At 40.7% G+C, this 18,188-nt stretch overlaps 1 protein-coding gene across 6 annotated transcripts in view; it reads right to left on the bottom strand.

Annotated features, from left to right (window-relative positions):
- LOC309366436 (amine sulfotransferase-like) overlaps positions 1–15,621 on the bottom strand; it is a 37,032-nt gene extending 21,411 nt beyond the window's left edge. Inside the window, exons 1-7 of one of the 6 annotated variants that reach the window (XM_081905001.1) lie at positions 15,506–15,621; positions 13,617–13,765; positions 9,314–9,522; positions 7,555–7,681; positions 6,703–6,797; positions 5,796–5,976; positions 5,137–5,420 (exon numbers count right to left, since the gene is read on the bottom strand). In XM_081905001.1, coding sequence (XP_081761127.1) covers positions 5,266–5,420; positions 5,796–5,976; positions 6,703–6,797; positions 7,555–7,681; positions 9,314–9,522; positions 13,617–13,758 — 909 coding nt within the window. In that variant the 5' untranslated portion in view covers positions 13,759–13,765; positions 15,506–15,621 and the 3' untranslated portion in view covers positions 5,137–5,265. Of the gene's footprint in view, positions 1–5,136; positions 5,421–5,795; positions 5,977–6,702; positions 6,798–7,554; positions 7,682–9,313; positions 9,523–13,616; positions 13,766–13,854; positions 14,222–15,501 lie in introns of those variants that run through there. The other 5 variants (XM_081905003.1, XM_081905002.1, XM_081905004.1 and 2 more) reach the window with 5 other exon arrangements.
- Between the last annotated feature and the right edge of the window lie 2,567 nt (positions 15,622–18,188).

Raw genomic sequence — 18,188 nt, 5'->3', positions numbered from 1 at the left:
ACATCTGGTCCACTAGTAGAAAATGGGCTCAAATGGTATGAGGGACCTGAGATTCACCAATGTCTATTTGAAGGAAAGCTTCCACCCCCATCGTTCTGCCCGGACTCTGAGGTCCAGCGCCAAGGGCCTTCTGGCGGTTCCCTCGCTGCGAGAAGTGAGGTTACAGGGAACCAGACAGAGGGCCTTCTCGGTAGTGGTTCCTGCTCTGTGGAATGCCCTCTCAGCAAATGTCAAGGCAATAAACAACTATTTTACTTTTAAAAGTCAACTGAAGGCAGCCCTGTTTAGGGAAGTTTTTAATGTCTGATGCTGTATTATTTTTAATATTCACTTGGAATCCACCCCGAGTGGCTGGGGAAACCCAGCCAGATGGGTGGGGTATAAATTCTTCTTATTATTATTCTTATTATTCTTATTATAAAACTTACAAAATAATTAGCACTGATTTTTTTAGAAATCTGTCCAAGAAAAGTAGCAACCTTTTTCATTTGCACACAGCATATGTGAGATCAAACATTACTCAAGCCCAAGAATAAACTTTCAAATCCAATATATTGGCAGCAATCGTTCCCACCCTTCAAAGATTTTGAAGGATTTTCAGAGTCCACATCAAGATGGACAGCTCCCAGTCATTTTAGTCAGAATTCCATGAAAACTATTTCCCAGTACACAATGCCACATGCAGAAATGGCTCATTTTGTTTTTGTTTATCATCTAAAGCTAATGTTTTCAGGAATAGCGTTGCATAGAAAATGCACTTGATGTCTTCTTGTGTTCTCCTTGCTACTGTCCAAATGTATTCTGCAAACCGCTTTCAATATCTTCGGTTTGGGCAGCAGCACAACTTTGTCTACATCCCCATACCTCAGCTCTTCCACCACAAACCCACAGGGGTTTTTTATGCAGCACCCCTGAGATTGTGAAGTTTATTTTATGATTGCAGGGTTTTTTATTTCAAATGATGGCAAATCTCAGTTGTGTTTCCTGGAAAATGATACTGACTTCATATGTTAGAGTGATAGATGTTTCAAAGCCCATACAAACATTCCTGGATGATAGATGTTGGTTTCCTAGGGTCTTTTATCTATCAGCTTTAGTTGCCAGGCAGACTGTAATAATACTCCAGAGCAGGCATGGGGAGTAATCTGATTAATGCTTTAATGCAAGTCCACCTAATTTCAACTTCCTGAAACAGTATGTGAACAGAAACACAGCTGCAGTTCATCCATCAAAATTCACACATCTTCAAATTACACGATACGCCTTTCCAACCAAACAATGTGCTTATTTTAGGGGAAAGTGTTTATGATATTAAGTGGATAATAGAATGTATATTTTACTGAAAATATCATGCAAAATTGAGTATATTAACAAAAAATATTGTGTGTATATATTAAGCATCTTTGTATTCAGCATTATTTGTATATCAACAGAAATGTACACTAAAATGCAGACAATTTTTCATGATTTTTTCCTCTTCTTCTGCACAAACTGGTACAGAAATATGGTGAACCAAAAAGAACCGTGGAAATGTGAGAAACTAAGAGGAAATCCAAACAGATAAGATTCACTCATCCACACCCTTAAAAACATAGAAGAGGCAGAGGCAGTTTTTAAATCTGAAAGCAGAGATGGATCCTCCCACGCCTACTGCAGGGAAATTACTTCTTGCCTGTTGTTCTTCCACTCAAAATGCCTTCCAATAATCACAAACATCTGTTCCAACAATCACAGCTCTCGTCCAATTATTTGCAACACATGGATTGACAGATACTACAACATGGTGGCGGGATTTAAATTAAACAAGCAGAAAACTAAGGTGTTGGGGGAAAATCTGACAGATGCAGAGTCAGAACGGTTTCAGAGAGAGACAGAACTAAATGTGGTTAAAAAAGTGAAATACCTAGGGGTAAACATAACAGCAAAAAATTTGAGTTTATTTAAGGACAACTATGAGAAATGTTGGTCAGAAATCAAAAGAGATCTAGATAGTTGGACAAGACTAAAACTTTCCTTGTTAGGCCGAATTGCTGCAATTAAGATGAATGTATTGCCAAAAATGTTGTTCTTGTTTCAAACATTACAGATTGTGGATAAGACGGAGTGCTTTCGGAAGTGGCAGAGAGATATTTCTAAATTTGTCTGGCAGGGCAAAAAGCCCAGAATTAAGTTTAAGATACTAACAGATGCGAAAGAAAGAGGGGGCTTTGCCCTGCCAGACTTAAGGCTCTATTATGAAGCAGCAGCTTTCTGCTGGTTAAAAGACTGGCTACTTCTTGAAGACACTGATGTGTTGGATTTGGAAGGTTTTAACTATGCTTTTGGTTGGCATGCATATTTATGGTATGACAAGGTTAAGATTAACAAGGTTTTCAAGAATCATATTGTCAGAAAAGCAGTGTTTAACGTCTGGACAAAATATAAAGACTTATTGGAAAACAAAACTCCAAGGTGGCTTTCACCTTTGGAAGCTAAGGTCCGAAAAAGACTCAATATGGAGGCCAAATGGCCAAAGTATTGGGAAATATTAGAAAAAGATGGAGACAATTGGAAATTGCAGAGTATGGAGAAAATGAGAGATAAAGTGCGAGATTGGCTACACTACGCTCAGATTAAGGAAGTTTTTAAACTTGATAAAAAGTTAGGGTTCCAGGTGGAGAAATTGAAGTTGGAAAGGGAACTGTTAGAGCCTAAAACTAAGGTACTTTCAAGAATGTACAACTTGCTGTTAAAATGGAACACACAGGACGGAACGGTAAAATCGGCCATGATAAAGTGGGCACAAGACATTGGGCACAATATCATGTTTGAGGACTGGGAAAGGTTGTGGACTACTGGGTTGAATTTCACTGCATGTAATGCTTTGAAAGAAAATGTAATGAAAATGATATACAGATGGTATATGACCCCAGTCAAACTTGCAAAAATATACCACTTGTCTGATAATAAGTGTTGGAAATGTAAAGAAAATGAAGGAACATTCTTCCACCTCTGGTGGACTTGCCCTAAAGTGAGGGCCTTCTGGGAAATGATATATAATGAGCTGAAAAAGGTATTTAAGTACACCTTCTCTAAGAAACCAGAGGCCTTCCTTTTGGGTATTGTCGGCCAAGGGGTGGTAAAGAAGGATCGAACATTCTTTATGTATGCTACAACAGCAGCAAGGATACTTTTCGCGAAATATTGGAAAACTCAAGATCTATCCACACTGGAAGAATGGCAGATGCAACTGATGGACTATATGCAACTGGCTGAGATGACCGGCAGAATCCGAGATCTGGGAGAGGAGACGGTAGAAGAAGATTGGAAAAAATTTAAGATTTATTTGCAAAAACATTGCAAACTGTATGAATGTTAAGCAGGATGCTTGATTATAAACAATTTGGCACCATTAAAATTGATGAAGTGAAGTAGGAAGATAAGTTAAAATGTAAGAAAAAACAATTTTTTTGAATAATTATTTGGCTAAATTCAATTGATAATCAGACAGTAAGGATGGAAGTAAGGTGATAATTTGCTGGACTAATTTTTTAATACGGAAGGTAGGGGCGGGAGAATCGAGGAGGTCACAAGAAGATGAGAAAATATGTCTATGTTATGTTATAACTTTGTTTGTTTGGCATATTGTAACTTAAAAATGTCAATAAATATTTATTAAAAAAAAAAGACCAAAAAAAAAAGACAGATACTACAACATATGCACCCCCTGTTCTAGAGAAGGAAAAAAGTTTGTATAAATATTCTCAAGCTGGAATCAGACTCAGTTCACCATTGATGTTCCAGCAGAACCTGAAGAGGAGCCTTTCCATCTGCTCCTAAAAAACACTGTTAAAGCTTTCACTTTTTTGCAATGGCCATCATGTTTTCCCAGTCTCCAAGAGGGCCTGGCACAGTGGTGGCCAAATAGATAGTTGTGACGCCAGGTTGTCACAAAATGCTATCCCTAGTTGCTGCACAGAATCCGGCACATTTATTGGGAGGTTCCAAGATCAACATGCACATTCTTTAAGTGTAATGTCTCCCAAACATGGAATAGTCACATACCCTTTTTGAGAGAAAGAGCACTTGGAACCCCGGGAATCTTGCACTGCTCAAAATTGGGGTGGCATGCAACAAGATGAGATAAGAAGTCTTTCTTGACAATAGATTGCGGGGGTAGGAAGCAGAGGGCTTCTTCACTGCTTTGCTGTCAACTCCAGCCCAGTTTCTCAGAGATGGGCAGTGGGGTCAGGCTGGGACTAGTGATGTGCCCCTTTGAGCTCCTAAGAACTTGCCCAGGGCCTGATGTGTTTGATCGCTGCTCTCAGGTCTAGGTTGGACCCTGGACTAAATGGACCCTGGACTAAGCTCTCTAAGGAGACAAGCAAGCAAACAGGCATCCCTACAGGTGGGTTGGGTCTGCAAAGATTTTTGCATGTGTTAGCATCTGTGTGTCCTTGGAGATGGAGGTAGCATTGGCAATGGCTCAGCATCCAATTTACTCTAGTCCTCTCCCCTGAAGAAGAAGGCTTCTTGCTGACTGGAAGAGGCACCAAGCTTGTTCCACAGCAGGTGGTGCCTGGTTTGGAATGTCCAATGTTACAGGGGCAGAACATTTTTCTGCCAACCCGCTTGGTGCCTCTCTGTCCTCTAGACTACTGGCCTTCTCCCTGGGCTCAGACGCTTCTTGGGATCCTCATTCCACCACTTGCATCTGGCTAAGACCTTCCCATGAGTGAGTGGGATGACATGAGTGAGTGGGATGATTTACATAGCCGTCTGGGCAGAAGCAGAGGTAGTTGCTCTGGCACCTGGGGGCAGGGTGAGCATATCAGGGGGTGCCGCCCATGGCAAGCAGTGAGCATCTTTTGGAGGGGGCAGCGCACCAATGTGACCCCCCCATCAGGGATGACACCAGGGGTGGCCCACACCCAGCTTCCTCCGCTAGTGCATCTGGGACATCAGTAGTTGGTTAGTTTGCTTCTTTTAAGAATATTTTTTGTTAAATTTCAATTACAATAATCCAATGGTAACCTCCTTATAACACTGCCAAATTAAAACACAATTACTAATCCCAATAGATATCCTGGGATTCCTTAACATTTGCACATGGGGTCAGAAATTAGGACATGTTGGAATGTAGAAAGAGAAGAAGCGGACAGTACAAATGTAATTTTATTGTGGTGTTTTAAAAAAATTAATGCACATATTTGAACATTAGGAAACTATTAAGCCTCATGAGAGTATTCTGCTGAATCTTATAAATACGGCTAGATTAAATGCACTTTATTTCATCTTTCCAAGCTGAAGGCAGATTCGTGATTCCTCATGGATGTCCCAGCAGAACTTGATGGGCAGCTTTTCCATTCTCTCCTTAAAAATGCTGTCAAACCTTTCACTTTGTGCGACTGTCATCATGTTCTTCCAGTCTCCAACAGTGCCTGGCCAGGAAGCAGACAGAAAGAACGTGCATTGTGGTGGTCAAATAAATATCCATAACTCCAGATATATTCCATCCCTAGATGCAATTGTCAGGTGAATATGTCAGGGATTCTGCAAGCAGCACCAAGTCAGTTTGATCTACCATTAACTTACCTTTGTGAAGAAAACCTCCTATTTAAACAAGGAAAAAACAACAGGGAAAGTACATAGAACAACTCTAAAATTAGGAAATGACAGAAACTGAGAGTTACATGAAGACTGGAAAAATGAAATCACCATTTCTTGGTAGCTATCACATATCAGTGTAAATATCAGGTGAATCTGTAGGGGATTCTACAAGCAGCACCAAATCAGTTTTTCTACCATTAACTTACCTTTGCGAAGAAAATGTCCTTTGCTGTGGTCCATGAGATCTGGTGGCATGAACTCATAGTTTGCCCTGGGATCTGCTTTCATTTTATTAAATGTAGCCTGATCCACAACAGCATCCACCTCCTTTTCGGTCAGTCTCTTTCCCAGGAAGTTGCATAATTTCAATACACAGCTTCTCAGATCCTGAAATGGAACGTGGTTTTAATGTCAGGCCATCCACAATAGAGAAACCTGACAGCCTAGAGACTAAAACTCATGGAATAGGCAGGATTACAAGCAGCCTGCATCTTTCTTTGCCTAATTTGGAATAATTGCCATTGCATTATACTTTCATTGTTGCTTTTATCCCATGAGCCATGCAGAATGCTTTATATTCCGGGGCATCTCTTAGCAGTGGCGTAGCGTGGGGGGTGCAGGAGGGCCCGGGCGCACCGGGCGCAACATCTGGGGGTTAGGGTTAGGGGGTGCAAATCTACGGGTTAGGGGGCATAAATTACTTGCCTTGCCCCGGGTGCTGACAACTCACGCTACGCCACTGGCTCTGAGTCCACAAGTAAATAAATAAATGTCCCTGCTGCAGACACAAGGGGGGTTCTGTGACATCTCTCCTCAGCATCAGAGGGCCTGTTAAATGACATATCTTGCTTGGGATCATAACACTATATTTATAGCCCCATAATGCCTCAGGGGAAATGGTTTCAGTGCATTTTTGCAGTCTAGGGTCTGAAAGCTGCACCCGAATCCATGGCCTGCTCGGCTTTGAAAAATCTTTTGGAAATGAAGCGAGACCAGCTGGGAAAGCAGCAGCTGAGGGCACTTGAATAATCAAATTGCTTCCTTCCTTCATTTTGTAAAGGAGAGTTTTGATGGATGTTTAATATCAGACTGGATAGCATTTTGATAACTTACCTTCTTCATTTCCTCATAGGTAATAAACAGAATATTGAAGTCATCTTTGTGAGAGTACCAGCCTTCTACATGGTCCAGCCATAAACTTGCAATTACTGATGTGAGAGATGTTGATTTTGCATAAAATGTAGATCAGATTTAAAAAAAAAAAAAAATTCAGAGAGAAGCAGTACGAACATATAAAGTCCATTAAAACAATTTTAAGGGATCATTTTAAGAACCAGCAGTGGTACAAACCATTAAACAGAAGCTGATACCATCCACCTTCATCAAACACTTTCTCAGAGAAGGAATTTGCAGAAGAGTTCTGCATTTCAAGGCTCCCTGCTGTGCTTCCCATCCCAGTGTGATGAGAGAGTGATGGGTGGGCTGAGTTCAGTCTAGCCTTCCTCCAGCTCCATTCCTTCCCACACTGCCAGTTCCTTATATGGTGTGGCAGTTAATACTTGAAACATTTAGAGACACTGTCTGGGTTTCTGACTTAACTTGACACAAATCTCTCTACTTGATTAAGGATTAGGTGCTCCACCTTGTAATGATTTGTAGCTGCTGCATCCTGATGCAGACAGCATACAAATCCACCTGATTTCCTTTGGGAGTTGGCCAGATCTATACCCTCCCTTCGGCATCAATGGACACCAGTCATCAGTGGCATAAAATGGTGTAGCTGGAGTCTCTGTTGGAGACGCTTTGTGATGCATGGATGTGGAATTTCCTCAGAGTAACCTATGGCATCAGACATGGCATTCTGAAAAGGTTCCTTAACACAGAGAGAAATTCTTTAATCTGTTGTCAAAGGATAAAGATGAAGGGACAAGAGAGATTCATTTTAGAGTAGCAATTCATCCTTACCCTTCCCAGCCAAAAACCTCTCCATGAAAATTCCAAAATCTTCTACCTCTTCAAATTGGATTATAGTTTTGGAAAAATGGTAAAAGGAAACCAAGACATCCTTTGGGTTTCTGGCCACATAAACAACCTGCAGGAATAACAACAAATTCCTTCGATTCCTAAAATAATAAATGGATGGATCTTAAATATCTCTTCTTGTGGATTCTTGGTGCTTCCAAGTTGCTTTACAGCCCTGGCAGCCTCACCCTCTTTTGCAGCATGAATGTCACATGCACAGTGCAATCCTATGGTGTCGAATGAGCTTATTCTTATTAAGTTTGTTGGATGGCACACTTGTAAAGAATGCCATTTTTTTCTTTTTTAAAAATACTTTTATTTTGCTTTAAAGAAATACATATAAATATAGACAACCAAAATTACAAAAGAAAATTACTTAATAATGATAATAATGGAAAAAGCTAAAAAAACTACAAAAAATATCAAACTACATGGCATAAAACATAAGAAAAAGGATGAGAAAAAAAGGAAAGGGAAAGGGAAAAGGGAAGAAGAAGAAGAAGAAGAAGAAGAAGAAGAAGAAGAAGAAGAAGAGAAGAAGAAGAGGAGGAGGAGGAGGAGGAGGAGGAGGAGGAGGAGGAGCCAGAACACAGGAAGGCTCATCTACTGTATGCTTCCATCAAGGTCACAACAGATCATTACAGTGGTACCTCGCAAGACGAATGCCTCGTAAGACGAAAAACTTGCAAGACGAAAAAACTCGCAGAATGAATTAATTTCGTCTTGCGAAGTACCACTGTATTCTTATCAATTCTCTCGATCTGTATTCCAAGGAATCCCTCATTTTGGTATCAGGGAACATTTCTCTATGAGGTATCATTCTAAACATAACCAGGTCTTTCTTGCTGAACCCTTATCCCCTAGATAATTATTTATACATTCCCATTCTTCTTTCATCATTTTTTAAGGTTTATCTCGTAGTGCATCTGTCAGCTTTGCGAGCTCCAAGTACTCGCACAACGAATGCCATGTTTTGAATGGGCTGCAAGATGGCTGAAGACCACCACATAAAATGGATGCTGTTGATGAACTATTAATAAATTGTGCTGAGTATCGTCTTGTGCCAAAAGTTACAGAAGACCAGGTGCAAACCATGAGAGTTGTGATATGCCAAGAACATGCTAAGCATGGAAGACTGCCAAGAACATGTCAAAGGCAATGAGAAATGCCAATATTCAGATGTGCATCAAAAAGGACTATATAAGATCAGGCTTTTCAGGAGGGTTGGTGTGTCGGATGCAGCCAGGATCCCGCTGTCTGCCCACCCAATCCAGAAGAAGAGTGGTGAGTGTATGTGTGATTGTGTGAGAGACTGAGTTCATGTTCCCTTATCTTGTTATGTGTTCTGCTTGTTAATCAACAAAGCAATGTTATGTAGAAATTCCAATATATTGGTTGTCTGACTGCTTACTTGTGTTCTGCCTGAAGTGCACTGAATCTCAGATAAAAGAACCTGTTTTATTCTTAACACCCTCCAGGACTTTTACTATGGTGGAGCATAAACTCTGTGCTGTTTAGGAGTTATGGGAATTATTCCAAACTCAGGGTGCACAGAGCATTATTGATTCATATGGACAAAGGAATTGCAGCTGGATGAACTGCCCTCAGAAACGGAGAAATGTTAACGGAAACTGAGATGTTCATTCAAATAAGGCAAGACAAACATTGAATATGATCAAATAATAAATGTGCTGTTTCCTACTTTTGCTCTTCTGTTCCTTAAGCCTTTGGGTACTAAATAGTAGGGTAGATGGGAAGCAAAGAGACGAGGTGATGGACGACTGACATAATCCACATTGCGGACATTGTACTCCAGCCACGGAGCCCTGTCTACTAAGTCGACTTTTTCAGTTCCATCTCGGTGACCTTCATGATAAATCAAGCTCAAAATATTTTGGGTCCATATTGTGCCTATAAACGAGAATAAGTTTACTTAATTTCATTTATATGGGTATTGGGTGGCACTGCGGTCTATTTTTTTAAAAAAATAATATTTATTAAGACTTTCAAAATTACAAAAAAGAAGAAGAAAAAAGAGGCAACAACACTGCAATACAGAAAAAATAAAAAGAAAAAATAAATAAAAAACAGAAAAAATACATAAAAACCAATACAACAACACAGCAACATCAACAAAAAAGAAAAAAAATACAAATCCCATATTACATATCTTTATCTTTCATTTGCTTGTTTCCTTGACCTCCTCGCACCTCCCTTTTTGTATTCTAGCTTAATTAGTTGTTTCAGCAAATTCTTTCCATCTTTCTCAATTTTTATTGAATAATTTATCTTAACAGTCTAACCTATTAATTAACTCAGCAGATCCTTTCCATCTTTCACCATATTCTGTTATTCAATTTGCCTTAATTTATTTAACCTAACTTACCATAAAATACCTTAGAGCTTAAAACTTAATACTTATTTATACATAACTCCTTATATCATTTCTACTAAAGCCAGATAGTTTCATTCCAACATTTCCCCTAATATTCATTAATTTTACAGTAATTCCCAAAATAAAAAAATTTCTTTATAAACTTTCTTCCAATTTTCATCCAACGTCCCTTCTTCCTGGTCTCGGGTTATGTCAGTCCTTACTGTCCATTCCATCTAGTCCATCAACCTGGTAATCTTATGTCCGAGGCTCTTAAATCTCTTCCATGCCCCTTCTGCAGATCTTCTTCTTCTTGTTTATACTTGCACATTTCCTTGTCTTTTGTTGGTCTCTTTCTTAATTTCTTTCCTTTCTCATTGAGGAGTAGGTCTCTGGGGGATTCAAGCCCAAAATTGTCTCCATCTCCCCTCATCAAACCAGCCCAGGAAATATTTGACAATATGTTTCACAGTCCCTCCGAAGTTAAGAGCCTCCTCAGCTCCAAACTCCTCCTTGCCCACTCCAAATTCAATCTTCAAAAACAGCGGCTTATGCTCCTGCAGGGCCTCGGATCTCTCCATTTGTATTACTTGAGGTGCAACCGCAACCTCCTCCATTATCATCTGCACTTGCACTTGCCCAGTCAAAACAGGTTCCTGCGTTGGTCCCTGAATGATGTCTGTGTCAGTATTCCCTGTTTGTCTGCATTTACTGCCTACAACAGTCATCAAATCCATCTTTTCATTCATCAAATCCATCTTCTCATGCATCTGCTCCAACAAAGCACTTGTTTTGCAAAGAGCAAGCACCAAAACTTCCTCCCAACACATCTTTATTCAAGGTCAAAAGACTGGTCCCACGATCTTAATCACACAGCTGTAAAATCCCCAAGTAGACTGCAGCAACAATTTAACAAGCTCCCTCTAGAGGAGACAATTTCTATTTGTGTCCATCTTTTTAAAGCAAGTCCAACAAAGGAAAGTTACTTTCATTTTTCAGATATTTTGTTTCTTTAGAATGCAAAAGGCTACATTGGAATCAGTTTGTTTCTCTTTTTTTAGCTATCTGTCAAAATGTTCCATTCACAGTCAATGAACGTCTCCGACAATTTCTGTCTCTGACTCCCCGTTCCCAGGTTTGAGACGGTGGAAACTTATCTTTCTTTACTCCCTCTCCTGTAGGCTTGAACAGTCAAAATTCCCCCCCCTTTTCTCCTGCTTCCAAGGGGGTTTTAGTGGTTATAAACGAAGGAAAATTTGACCTTTATAAATGACTTTCCAGGCTATTAGCTTACAAGATTTTTGCTTCAGTCTATTTACAAAAAGCGGGAGGCGGACTTCCTGTTTTGAACCTTCCCGCTTCGGTACCAAATTAGGGTGTTTCTTGATCCAATTTCCCGTTTCTACTCACGGGTACTTGTTTAGAGTCCAATTGTGCACAGGAAAAGTCAGCGCTCTCCAGCAATGGCTGTGCGGCTTCACTCCATGAAAGTAGCAATCAGTTCACAGCACCGCGCCGCTCACCCCACTTCGCTCTGGAGCCCCGAAATGGGGTTCCCCGTGAGTAGGGGAGGCGCTCCTGGTGCCCTTCCAAACCCCACATTCCCAGGCTTCCTCCACCTGGAATTTCTAGCGGATCCCCACCTTCACCGCGGTGGGAAGACCCAGTTTCCACGGAGCCAGTTCCTGTAGTCAGAGGAACTCCGCCATTCGCCGATGGCGCTAACCCGGAAGTCGCGGCACTGCGGTCTAAACCACAGAACCTAGGGCTTGCCAATCAGAAGGTCATGGTTTGAATCCCTGCGATGGGTCCCTGCTCCTGCCCACCTAGCAGTTCAAAAGCACATCAAAGTGCAAGTAGATAAATAGGTACTGCACTGATAGGAAAGTAACCGGCATTTCTCTGAGCCGCTCTGGTTTGCCAGAAGCGGCTTCTTCTTGCTGGACACATGACCCGGAAGCTATCTGTGGACAAATGCCGGCTCCCTCGGCCTATAGAGCGAGATGAGCACAAAGCCCCAGAGTCATCCGCGACTGGACCTAACGGTTGGGGGTACCTTTACCCTTTACTTTAATTTCATTCATTGTCATGAATGTACTTAGTGCTTTAAAGAGAATAACTAAAAACAACATGTCTCTGCATCATGGAGCTTACTATCTGAATTGCAACACTGAAAAGAAATGAGAGAGAGGAAGGGAATCAACACAGCAAGCAGAGGCAGATTTAGGGACCTGGCTACACAGGTTGCCAACACTATGATGTCAAATAGAAGGTGAGAGGTGGGGAGCACCAAATTTTGGTGTCACACAGACCACCACTGAAATAGGGGCAGCAAACGGTGAATGAGGAACATTGACCAAGGCTTCCTTTCCATTGTGGATGAGAAATGCGAAGTTCAACTAAAGGTTTCACAGAATTTGAGGATGAGGGGAAGACATTACAATATTTGCTAATAAGTTCCTTTATTGTTCAGAAAGCTACCAAAAACTCTAGTCCAGATTCTTCACAGCACATTATACAAATGATAGACAAAGTCCAGGGAATAAAAAAAAGGTTGTCTGATTCTCCAAAGTACTTTGATTCAGCACATTCAAACTATGATTTTTTTATCAATGTATTCCAGAAAAAGGAATGTTGACAAATGGCCAGTGAAGAAGAAGAAGAAGAAGAAGAAGAAGAAGAAGAAGAAGAAGAAGAAGAAGAGGAGTTTGGACTTGATATCCCGCCTTTTACTCCCCTTAAGGTGTCTCAAAGCGGCTAACAATCTCCTTTCCCTTCCTCCCCCACAACAAACACTCTGTGAGGTAAGTGGGGCTGAGAGACTTCAAAGAACTGTGACTGGCCCAAGGTCACCCAGCAGCTGCATGTGGAGAAGGGTAGACACGAACCCAGTTCCCCAGATTATGAGACTACTGCTCTTAACCACTACACCACGCTGGTTCTCAGTGAGACAAACATAATAGGCAAAAGGCAGTTGCAGAATCCTTTCTTCATGTCACTCAAGTCCTAAATGCCTTTACAATGCAGAACTTCCCCTCTCTCTCCTCTCCCACTCCCGGTTATTGTGTCCTCCCCACCCCACCAATCCTCCGAGGCAGATTTGGGGAACACTGGGGACACAAGGGGAGAGAAGAGTGAAGGAAGTTCTGGTGTGGAAGCGAAAGCTATTGAATGGAGGGCACAACTGCATTGGATATGAACCCCCGTTATTATTGGCAAAACTGTGGCAGATAAATGCTGAAATAAAGAGTCACAGGAAAATTCTTAAGAATAGAATTTTACAATCACCATTTTACCACCACATACAAAATCCTGAAAGTCAGTGAATACAATAAACCCTTAGCAAGCACATTTGAATGTTTTTGATGTGTATTTATGCTGTTTTCCAAACCTCATACAGGTTGACACTGGTGGAAAAGTCATTATTTCATCTCTTTTTTTGAAACAAAACAAAACATGGCCCAGTTCACCTTTATGTAACCAGGTAAGTTCCATACTACCCACATTGACCTCAATTTTGCATTTGGTTTTAAACTTGCGTTAGGATAATACAGATACTATGTAGATATATGTGGGTATCCATCAGGGTTGAATTGAAATGATGGTTCAACCTACGAAAAGGTACTCTTACCTGATTTTGGATAAGTGACTATAAATACATCACTGTCTCTTATTTCAAAATCCTGCATGGAATCTAAGTACTCCACTGAAGTAAATACTGGCTGGAAATAAAATCCTTTGTATGTGAAAAGGTATTTCTCGTCTGGTTGCATTGCCTGCCTAAGAATAAAGAGAAGAGAATAGTTGCCTCTATTATGCGACAATCGGAAATCACAAAGAAATAGAGTTGTCATTTTGTCAAATGCTACTCTTTTTGCAGACCCCGTAGCAGAATCCCATGCTTCTCTTCCATCACAGGTGAGCAACATAAAGGTCCATCATTTAAAGAACAGAGACTTGACCCATCATTGAGGCAACAAAGCATTATTTCCCCCTTGCTTTAAGTGTTTATTAAAATTGTGCTGCTTTCAACTCAAAGCTTTCTTTGCCCTACACAATAAGGCTTTTCTCTTTCACCTTGAAATAGTTATTTCTCAAGTGCATGTGTGCAGCATGCAAAATAGCAGCCCTTGGCCTCACTTTATGCTGCCTGGCATCATAGTTTGGTCAGTGCTGCTATCCTGACACTCATTCTTGTACTCAGGGGAGGTGGGAAGGAAGCAAAAAACTGCTCCCTGGAAATGTTTCCAGGGAAAATGAAAGATGGAATCTGTTGGCAACTCTTGCCCAGTTCCTCCTGGGTTCTTGATCAGCTTCAAGAAATTGGGTGACGTATTTTCTGGGCCTCCTGGGACCAAACCATAGGTGTGCCTGGGGACCACAGGGTGGCAAAGAGAAAGGTATTCTTCACCGCCCATCTGGCTTCCATTGCCAGCTCTGGCTGAAACTGCTGCTGGAATGTGGTGCCCAAGGACGTTCCATGGAGGGAATTCCTCCTGGGTTCTTGATCAGCTTCAAGAAATTGGGTGACGTATTTTCTGGGCCTCCTGGGACCAAACCATAGATGTGCCTGGGGACCACAGGGTGGCAAAGCCAGCTCTGGCTGAAACTGCTGCTGGAATGTGGTGCCCAAGGAGATTCCATGGAGGGAATGCTACCCTCAGCTTCTTCTATGATAATACAGAGAGTTGGCTACACATACAATGGGCCCTCTAGGGCAGGCGTTCCCATACTGAGACACCACTGCCAAGATAGATCTTTCTTCTTTTTTTGCCTCCTCCTTGCACCAATTTCTCTCCTCCCACGTAGTGTCTGACAAGGAAGGCACTTGCAAGCATGGGCTCAGTGCATGGTATAAGGAGGCGGGGAATTGTTCTGGGAGAAAGTTCAAGGCTCCGTTGGGTGCTGAGGAAACCAAAGTTGTCACCAGTTGTCGCCAGGCCTTTTATACCTGTTAGGACATTTCAGGCCATAATATAGAATATGATGCATGACATCAAGATATACCACCTTGTGTTATTATAGATGAATGGATACTTTATAAACATTTAAATAAAAATAAAATCCATTGCTTAAAAGTGATAAAGAAAAAAAGTGCCATGAAGACAGAAAAATCACTTTAATTCTCTATATAAGTCTTGTGTTTCATTGCTAAGAAATGTAACAACCATTTAGTGGAAAACATTGTATATCCAAAATAGTAACAAGAAAAATACTCCGTTTGATTTTCCAATATATAAATTGAGGGTTGTATCCCATGCCGAATGAGCAGGGTTCCACTTGCACAATGGGAGTTCACATTCAGTCCCCTCAAAATAACTATTAATCTCTGGTAGCACAAATGTTGCATTCTGTGTGACACCATAAAATAATATGAACTGTGACAAGAGTTTTCATGCATCTGATGAAATACCTTATTGCCCCTCAGAACTCTTGCAAGAAAGAGTAGATTAGTTGTTTGTCATCCAGTAGTCCTGCTTTTCTACCTGGAAAGATTAATTTACAAGAAAACTTACCTACCTTTTGTTTTTAGAGTCAAAAAGTGTGGGAGAGAGAGCGAGAGACCGATCTCTTCTGCAGCTTAGAGTATTTCAGCTTTTCAAGGCTCACGTTCAGCGCTCTCAAGGAAACTGCTTTATAGAATTCTGTTAACTAATAAGAGTTTGATTAAATCGATGGCTCCTCCTTAGTAAATAATTCCTGGCAAGTTATGCAAGAAAAGAACGATAAAACAGGATCATCTAGGCACATTATGTAAAGAACAACAGGGGAAGAACTTTTTTCTTTGCACAAGGAACAGCCAATATCAACAGTGGTCTTTGCCCGTTTAAGAAATAAATGCAGTATTACATCTGGTCCACTAGTAGAAAATGGGCTCGAATGGTACGAGAGACCTGAGATTCACCAATGTCTATTTGAAGGAAAGCTTCCACCCCCATCGTTCTGCCCGGACACTGAGGTCCAGCGCCAAGGGCCTTCTGGCGGTTCCCTCGCTGCGAGAAGTGAGGTTACAGGGATCCAGACAGAGGGCCTTCTCGGTAGTGGTTCCTGCTCTGTGGAATGCCCTCTCAGCAAATGTCAAGGCAATAAACAACTATTTTACTTTTAAAAGTCAACTGAAGGCAGCCCTGTTTAGGGAAGTTTTTAATGTCTGATGCTGTATTATTTTTAATATTCACTTGGAATCCACCCCGAGTGGCTGGGGAAACCCAGCCAGATGGGTGGGGTATAAATTCTTATTATTCTTATTCTTATTCTTATTATTATAAAACTTACAAAATAATTAGCACTGATTTTTTTAGAAATCTGTCCAAGAAAAGTAGCAACCTTTTTCATTTGCACACAGCATATGTGAGATCAAACATTACTCAAGCCCAAGAATAAACTTTCAAATCCAATATATTGGCAGCAATCGTTCCCACCCTTCAAAGATTTTGAAGGATTTTCAGAGTCCACATCAAGATGGACAGCTCCCAGTCATTTTAGTCAGAATTCCATGAAAACTATTTCCCAGTACACAATGCCACATGCAGAAATGGCTCATTTTGTTTTTGTTTATCATCTAAAGCTAATGTTTTCAGGAATAGCGTTGCATAGAAAATGCACTTGATGTCTTCCTGTGTTCTCCTTGCTACTGTCCAAATGTATTCTGCAAACCGCTTTCAATATCTTCGGTTTGGGCAGCAACACAACTTTGTCTACATCCCCATACCTCAGCTCTTCCACCACAAACCCACAGGGGTTTTTTATGCAGCACCCCTGAGATTGTGAAGTTTATTTTATGATTGCAGGGTTTTTTATTTCAAATGATGGCAAATCTCAGTTGTGTTTCCTGGAAAATGATACTGACTTCATATGTTGAAGTGATAGATGTTTCAAAGCCCATACAAACATTCCTGGATGATAGATGTTGGTTTCCTGGGGTCTTTTATCTATCAGCTTTAGTTGCCAGGCAGACTGTAATAATACTCCAGAGCAGGCATGGGGAGTAATCTGATTAATGCTTTAATGCAAGTCCACCTAATTTCAACTTCCTGAAACAGTATGTGAACAGAAACACAGCTGCAGTTCATCCATCAAAATTCACACATCTTCAAATTACGCGATACGCCTTTCCAACCAAACAATGTGCTTATTTTAGGGGAAAGTGTTTATGATATTATGTGGATAATAGAATGTATATTTTACTGAAAATATCATGCAAAATTGAGTATATTAACAAAAAATATTGTGTGTATATATTAAGCATCTTTGTATTCAGCATTATTTGTATATCAACAGAAATGTACACTAAAATGCAGACAATTTTTCATGATTTTTTCCTCTTCTTCTGCACAAACTGGTACAGAAATATGGTGAACCAAAAAGAACCGTGGAAATGTGAGAAACTAAGAGGAAACCCAAACAGATAAGATTCACTCATCCACACCCTTAAAAACATAGAAGAGGCAGAGGCAGTTTTTAAATCTGAAAGCAGAGATGGATCCTCCCACGCCTACTGCAGGGAAATTACTTCTTGCCTGTTGTTCTTCCACTCAAAATGCCTTCCAATAATCACAAACATCTGTTCCAACAATCACAGCTCTCGACCAATTATTTGCAACACATGGATTGACAGATACTACAACATGGTGGCGGGATTTAAATTAAACAAGCAGAAAACTAAGGTGTTGGGGAAAAATCTGACAGATGCAGAGTCAGAACGGTTTCAGAGAGAGACAGAACTAAATGTGGTTAAAAAAGTGAAATACCTAGGGGTAAACATAACAGCAAAAAATTTGAGTTTATTTAAGGACAACTATGAGAAATGTTGGTCAGAAATCAAAAGAGATCTAGATAGTTGGACAAGACTAAAACATTCCTTGTTAGGCCGAATTGCTGCAATTAAAATGAATGTATTGCCAAAAATGTTGTTCTTGTTTCAAACATTACAGATTGTGGATAAGACGGAGTGCTTTCGGAAGTGGCAGAGAGATATTTCTAAATTTGTCTGGCAGGGCAAAAAGCCCAGAATTAAGTTTAAGATACTAACAGATGCGAAAGAAAGAGGGGGCTTTGCCCTGCCAGACTTAAGGCTCTATTATGAAGCAGCAGCTTTCTGCTGGTTAAAAGACTGGCTACTTCTTGAAGACACTGATGTGTTGGATTTGGAAGGTTTTAACTATGCTTTTGGTTGGCATGCATATTTATGGTATGACAAGGT

The sequence above is a fragment of the Podarcis melisellensis genome, assembly GCF_964234715.1.
Source record: "Podarcis melisellensis genome assembly, chromosome: 3".
Classification (NCBI taxonomy): Eukaryota; Metazoa; Chordata; class Lepidosauria; order Squamata; family Lacertidae; genus Podarcis; species Podarcis melisellensis.
Note: the sequence above shows the minus strand (reverse complement) of the source record. Positions and strands in the feature narration are given on the sequence as shown.